The sequence below is a fragment of the Rhinolophus sinicus genome, linkage group LG10 (genome assembly GCF_036562045.2).
Source record: "Rhinolophus sinicus isolate RSC01 linkage group LG10, ASM3656204v1, whole genome shotgun sequence".
Classification (NCBI taxonomy): Eukaryota; Metazoa; Chordata; class Mammalia; order Chiroptera; family Rhinolophidae; genus Rhinolophus; species Rhinolophus sinicus.
This window is the reverse complement of record NC_133759.1, coordinates 103,511,533-103,517,931: the sequence shown is the minus strand read 5'-3', so window position 1 is coordinate 103,517,931 and position 6,399 is coordinate 103,511,533. Positions and strand designations below refer to the sequence as shown.

The following is a 6,399-nucleotide window of genomic DNA, read 5'->3' as shown; positions in this document are numbered from 1 at the left end:
CAGCCTGTCCCAAGTTTTCTAAGGCTTTTTACTGACTGACATGGTGTGTCTTCCCTTTACCTCTCTTAGCCACCAGCACACCCACCTGTATGGCCGGAAGAAGTCCAGCTCCCTGCAGCAAGGGGGTCTCCAGGAAAGAATTCGAGGGGTCCCGGGGAGGCCCTGTTCTCGGTGTTCCTGATTCCGCTCTCTCGTGGGGAGTCCTGGGCTCCCCAGCATTAGGTGCACCAGCTGAGAGCAGGGTCTCCATTTGAATCCTGTCTGCATGTCCTCGATCAAGCTACAGAATCTCTCTCTCCAGGTCTCCGTTTTCTCACCTGTAAAGAGAGATGACAGCATTGCTTGCATTGGATTATGTTGAAGATTAAATGCAGTAGGACAGATGAAGTCCTAACACAGCGCCCGATACATAGTCAATCTACAACGAGGGCTATTATCATTAGTATTGTAATTGACCACCTCCCTTTGGTTACTGAGGGGAACAGGGCCCTTCAGAGTCTGAGTGGACAGCTTGGCCTGGCCTGTGCAGGTGGCCAGGGGGCTTGGCTTGAGCCCTCTGTATGCACATCCAAGCACAGGACTCCAACTAGCAGCCCTGCAACTTCCATGCACAAATTCTCCAGCAGGCACAGTGCCAGGCATCCAGGAGACAGCCGGTGTGCACACGCCTGGGCCGCTGTGAGGATAAAAGGGCTCCCACCAGGACAGCTCTCGGCCCAGCGCCTACCCACAGACCTCGGTGAACAGCAGCCAACAGCAGCGCTGTCATTGCCACCAGGAGTAGCCTTGTCTGAGGCTGCACTGCAGTGGGATGAGGTGCAGGGGTCCGAAGACCCGGGCATGAACTGGCTGGGGCCTTCAGGCAACTTGCTCAAGCATCTTGACCCTCAGCATTCTCCGCTGCGTAATGGGACAGTACCACCCTCTTCCCAGCGTTCTTACGATGATTAAAGAATCAGCCTTTATGATGACCACCTGAGCTGTAAAGTTTGGGCTATGCCCCATCCATAGTTTGTGTTCTATACAAATGGGTTCCTTCCATGCACATATCCCATCTCTGTAATCCCCCCTCTTTTTATTGGGGACATTTGTCCTGTCTCCACACCAGTGTGGAAGAAAGAGCCTTGATACCCATTCTTTTCTGCCTCCTGTTCCAAAAGCCTTCAGCTCTCGGCTGCACTTGGCCCCATGTTGAGCTGACCAGGAGCCCAGGGAAAAGAAAACTTAAAGGAAGAGACACACACACACACACACACACACACACACACACACACACACACACAAGTTTTTGTTGTTCTTGTTTGTTTTAATTAAAAAGAAAATAAGAAAACAAAAAAACACTTCCCAGGCTGTGCTGTGACGATCACAGGTGTGTGAAGTACATACAAAAGCAAGAACCCCCCCCCACCCCCCGGCACTGCACACACGGACCCCTGGGCGGCGGGAGCAGCCCTCTCCATCGAGGCCTTGCTTTTCACACATTCGCTTCTCCCGGGCTGGACAAAGGGAAGCATGTGTTCTGTCTTGTTTCTCTTGGAAGATTCAGCCATATCCAACTCACCAGTCCATGACGTGCACACAAGAAGCTGGGTTTTATAAGATTTTGCAGGTAGGGAGTGCTGGGGGGTGGGGTGGGGAAGGCGGGGGGTTGGGGTGTACCTCTCCTCTCTCTGCCCAGCTCAAGGTCTCTGCGACTGGGGAAGCAATATCCCTCTGTGGGGAGAGACTGAACACATTGTCCTGCAGGGGCATGGCCTGGGCTTGCCTTCTTGAGTGGCAGCAAAAGGAGTGTCTGCAGGTAAGCTGGGAGCCCCAGAATAAGGACTCAGGTCAGGATGAGATGTGCCCGGGGCTGGTGCTAAATTCTGATGGATAGACAGAAGGCAGTGGATATGCTTGCCATAATCAGCTTTCACAATGACCCTTCTCAGCTACTTAGTCCGTTCCTCCGTCCCTGCCTCCATTGGCCCAAAGTTCGGGGGTCACACAGGACTTGACTCCTGGCCCTGCCACTTACTAGTCTGTATGATCCTGGGAGAATTACTTAACTTTCTCAAGCCTGTTAAATGAGGAAGTTCATATGAACCCCACAAGGTAACTGTAAATAGTAAGTGTTGGTCATAACTTCAAAAAGCCTAGCACAGCGCCCAGCACAGAGTAACTGCTCAATAAATGGCCACATGATGACTGTTATCCAGACTCATCATTGCAAAGTTGGTGGGTATGTGTATGTGTAGACACAAGTGCGACAAACAGAAGGTTTGTACAGTGTTCTAGAAAAAGGATGCATTTTTCTGAGCCTCCTGTGTCTGTCTGGGCAGTTCAGAGGTGCTGGACCACAGGGAGGCTGGCACGAGGGTCTCCACCGCTTTCCTCACGGGCATGTTCATAGGGCTTGGGGCTGTTCAGTTCTAGACCTCGGTGCCCTCCCTGGGGTAGAGGGCACTGTTTGCGTTGATGCTGTTGTAGAAATGAGGGCTAAACTGGTTGAGGACAGAGCCTCCGTAGCCGAGAGTGTTGGTGGCCACAGGGCTGGCCCATTCGCTCCCAGCCCCGTGGCCACTGAGGGTGGTGAGTGGGGTGTAGGAGTTGAGGTTCACCAAGTTCTGCCCCATCTTGTCAGTGGGCTCAGGGTTCAGTCCTGGCGTGGCCATAGGGCGACTCACGGGGCTCGACCCGCTCACGTAGGCTGTCATGGTGGAGAGGAAGCTGCTCAGGCAGGGTGCAGGGGAGGGCCGCTGCTCGGGGGCGCTGGTGGTTCCTGGTGACGTGCTGTCCAAGAGGTCCTGGGGGTCCGTGGTCTTGGGGCTGCCCACCAGGAGGCTGCCCTCTGTCTTCTCCGAGGCCAAGGAGCCTGTGCTGGAGGAAATATCCGATTTCCTCTTCCTCTTCCTGCGGAAATTTCCATTGTCGAACATCTTCTCACAGTTGGGGTCCAGGGTCCAGTAGTTTCCTTTGCCTGGTACAGAAATGGGAGAAGGTAAGTAGAGAGACAGACAAAATGGTCTGCTCCCATTCCTCCTCATTGTCAAAAACTAAAAACAAAGGTAACAAATCCAGAAAGACAGCAAAAGTCAGAGACTGAGAAGTGGGCAGATTCCACAACTAAGCACATCTCACACCCCCTGGGCACCCAGGCACCACAAAGACAGAAAGGCAGAGCCATGAAGACCTTCACAGGGCAGATCTCTTTAAGCAGTGCAAGTATTGGGGGAATGGAGAGGGGCGGGGTGCTTCCATTGTTGACATGAAAGAAAACTGAGGAAAAAATTCAGGGCTCCCTGAACATCCCAGCCATGGGGTCCAAAGAGGGACTCGAGTCCTGGCTTTGCTCCTGACTGACAGAGGGACTTGAGGTGAGCCTCAGTCTCCTAGACTGAGAAGTGGGTCTGTGGTACCTGTCCCTTCTTCCTCAGGCTGACTGTGGAAAGGACAAATGTTAGCTGTGTAAAAGGGCTTGGGAACTGTGAGGTCCGGTCCTGAGGTCAGGCCTGAACCCTGCCTGCCACTGTCTGTCTCTAGGCCAGAGGGTAAGACCAGTTACCACAGGAGAAGGGACAAATAGCCCTGCCCTCGTCAGCCTCAAAGAGAGCAGAAGGGGGTTCCTCTGAACCACACCCTGGCTTCCTGTGGTGGGACAAGAACGGATTTTAATTCTGGCAAGTGGAGACATAAGCATTTAATATATTACTCTCTGGACATCTCTGTAGAAAGTCACCATCCAAAAGGGAAAGTTCACAGTTATTGCTGTTAGGGAGACCTCTATTCAGAGTCACTTCAGCGCTGTGTTTTCTTCTGGGTCACCTCTGCCTGTTATGTTCCTTATCTGTAGAACAGGTTTCCTAAAGCTACCCTGCAGGGGTGGTTAGAGGTTATGTAATGAAGGCAGGCTGCATGGTGTGGCCCTTAGTGGCTGTTCCACAAATGTGCCACCTCTTCCCACGGCCCTTGGACTCACATAGGCTTTTATTCCAATCGCTCGTCCCTCAGTGGCTTTATGGCTGGGTGCTGGATTCAGACCAATCACAGTCACGACTGCAGAGCAGGGAGCCCTGGTGAGCACCAAACACGGTGCAAACATCATCTCGTGGCCCCGGCCACAAGTCTCGGGGAGAACAGTTACCATCCCAGTTGTCCAGATGGGGAAACTGAGGCTCAGACATCTAACCAGTCTGAGGTCACTGATTGATCAGTAGCCCAGCCAGGATGGAAACCCACATCTGCCTCCAGGGACCAGGTTCTCCTGCACGGCTGGCTCCCCTCAGCTCCCAGCCTTGGGGTGCACAGCCATATTCAGAACTCTCTTGAATGGGGCGTCGGGGGAATGAAGTGACCCTTCCTTGGGGCACCTGTGGCTTGCTAAAGCTGCGGGCCTCGTGCTCCCTGTGGATGGCTCATGTGGCCTCCCCACCCCACTCCAGGCCCCCTTACCTGGGTCATCCTCGTCCCGGGGCACCTTCTTAAAGCAGTCATTGAGTGACAGGTTGTGGCGGATGGAGTTCTGCCAGCCGGCCTTGCTCTTGTTGTAGAAGGGGAAGTTGTCGGCCACGTACTGGTAGATCTGGCTGAGCGTGAGGCGCTTGTCGGGCGCCCCGTGGATGGCCATAGCAATGAGGGCTGAGTAGGAGTAGGGGGGCCGCACCAGCTTCATCAGCTCCTCCTGGGACTGGATGGGCAGCCAGCCCAGGTCGCCGCCCGCCAGCCCCGACATGCTGGGCAGCAGCTGCCGCTGTACACCGTAGCCCTGGGGCAGGAAGGGGCTGGTGTTGGGGCCCGGCAGGTAGGGCGGCGGGGTCATGGCCTGCCCGTTAAGCCAGAGGTAGGGGTTGGGGGTGGCCCCGTACTCGCCGCCGCCCTCAAAGGAGGGGGGCCGCTGAGGGCTGGGCATACCCTGTGGGTGGAAGAAATTCTCATAGTAAAGGTTCATCTCCGGGGGCTCCTGGCCAATGCTGGGGAATTGGGGGCTGCAGCGAGGAGGGGAGGGCACCGGCAGGTCGAAGGAGCTCATGCTGGGGCTGGGCTCAGCGGGGCCACCTGCCTGTCGCCTGCACAGGGGAGCTGTCCCTGCAGGTGCTCAGCAGGCCCCAGCCTCAGACTTATACCCCAGGGCTTGGCTGGCGGCCCCACCCAGAGGCGGCCACTGGCAGCAGACCCGCCCTCTCTCCTGGGCAGCCAGGCAGCCACCGTGCCACGGCCGGCCACATCAGGTCCCGCTAATGACACGCTCGGACCAGCGTTACAGCAGACATTTCCTCTCCCCTCCTCGGTGCCCTTTTCCTTGTTCTCACTGTCTCTCCTTTCTCATACTGTCCCCCCTTTCTTCCTCCTCCTTCTGCCTCATTTTCCCCTTCTCTCCTTCTCACATCTTCTACCTTCCCTCCTTCCCTCTGCATCCTGCCACTCTCTCTGCATCTTTGCTTTTCCTTCTTTTTCCCACATTTTCTTTCCCCTCTCTGCCTCCGAATGTGTTTCCATCCTACGTAGGGCTCAGAGCTCCCCTTCCTGACCTCCTCTCTCCGAGTTTGCTTCTCGCTTCCTTCTACGTCTGTCTCCTCTCACTTCCTCACCATCTTTCTTCCTTTCACTCTCGGTCTCTCTTTCTCTCTACCGTTTCCTCTGCATCCTTTCCCCATCCCTCTGTCCTGTCTTCTTTTCCATGCACCCCCTCAATCTCTGCCCCTCACCCAGACTGGATGAGACGCTTTATCAGAAGCCACTTTTTTGTGTCTTTTGAAGTGAAAACTCACTTTCTAGAGTTTCCAGGACAGAGCTGGGCCCTGAAGAATCAGGAGAACAGAGAGGACAAGGGCCATCAGTTATAGACGACCCCTTGCCACACGCACGTGCACAATGCACATGCGTGTACACACACATATGTTCACACACATACACACATACACACACATACATGCACATCCACACACACGCACACATGCACACTGCAGGTAGGCAGAGAAAGGGCTGTGGACCAGGCCTGGGGATTATTCCAAAGGAGCAGCAAGGCTTATAAAAATAACAAGAGGAAAAGAATGTGAAAGGGACTTCAGAGGAAAATGAGAGAGACCTTGCACTATCCAAGCTTGTTCTGGCTGCAGGAACAAGGCAGGCTCGCAGTTCCTTATCTGATCAAAGCCCTTTCATGTTTCAGCTTGCAGAGTCCCCTGCGAGTGAGCGGGCCAGTAGGACAGCCCTCACAGCGCCCCTCACCCTTCTCTGCCTCGGGCTCCAGAAGCAGGAGCTCCAGCCTCCAGCTTTTCACCTTGGGGCCAGTCACTCCCCTCTCTGAGCTCCATTCTCCATCTGTAGCTTGGACAAGACTCATCTTAGCCTCCCCAACATCCCAGGACAGACCCTCAGCTTGGTGAATGGGGGATGGTCCCCCTCTTACAGGGTAGACAG

General features: G+C 54.8%; 1 protein-coding gene across 1 annotated transcript; it reads right to left on the bottom strand.

Annotated features, from left to right (window-relative positions):
* Positions 1-1,323: 1,323 nt before the first annotated feature.
* FOXI1 (forkhead box I1) lies at positions 1,324-5,806 on the bottom strand. The gene is made up of 2 exons (XM_019740141.2): positions 4,432-5,806; positions 1,324-2,959 (listed from the first exon to the last, which is right to left on the bottom strand). The coding sequence occupies exons 1-2, from the start codon at positions 5,006-5,008 to the stop codon at positions 2,412-2,414; spliced, it is 1,125 nt and encodes a 374-aa protein (XP_019595700.1). The 5' UTR covers positions 5,009-5,806; the 3' UTR covers positions 1,324-2,411.
* Between the last annotated feature and the right edge of the window lie 593 nt (positions 5,807-6,399).

What these genes read in the sequence shown, in the direction of transcription:
- FOXI1 (XM_019740141.2), bottom strand. Translation starts at nt 5,008, where the DNA reads ATGAGCTCCTTCGACCTGCCGGTGCCCTCCCCTCCTCGCTGCAGCCCC. An exon ending in CCGGGACGAGGATGACCCAG is followed by an intron (nt 2,960 to 4,431) that starts GTAAGGGGGCCT and finishes TTTCTGTACCAG; the next exon opens with GCAAAGGAAACTACTGGACC.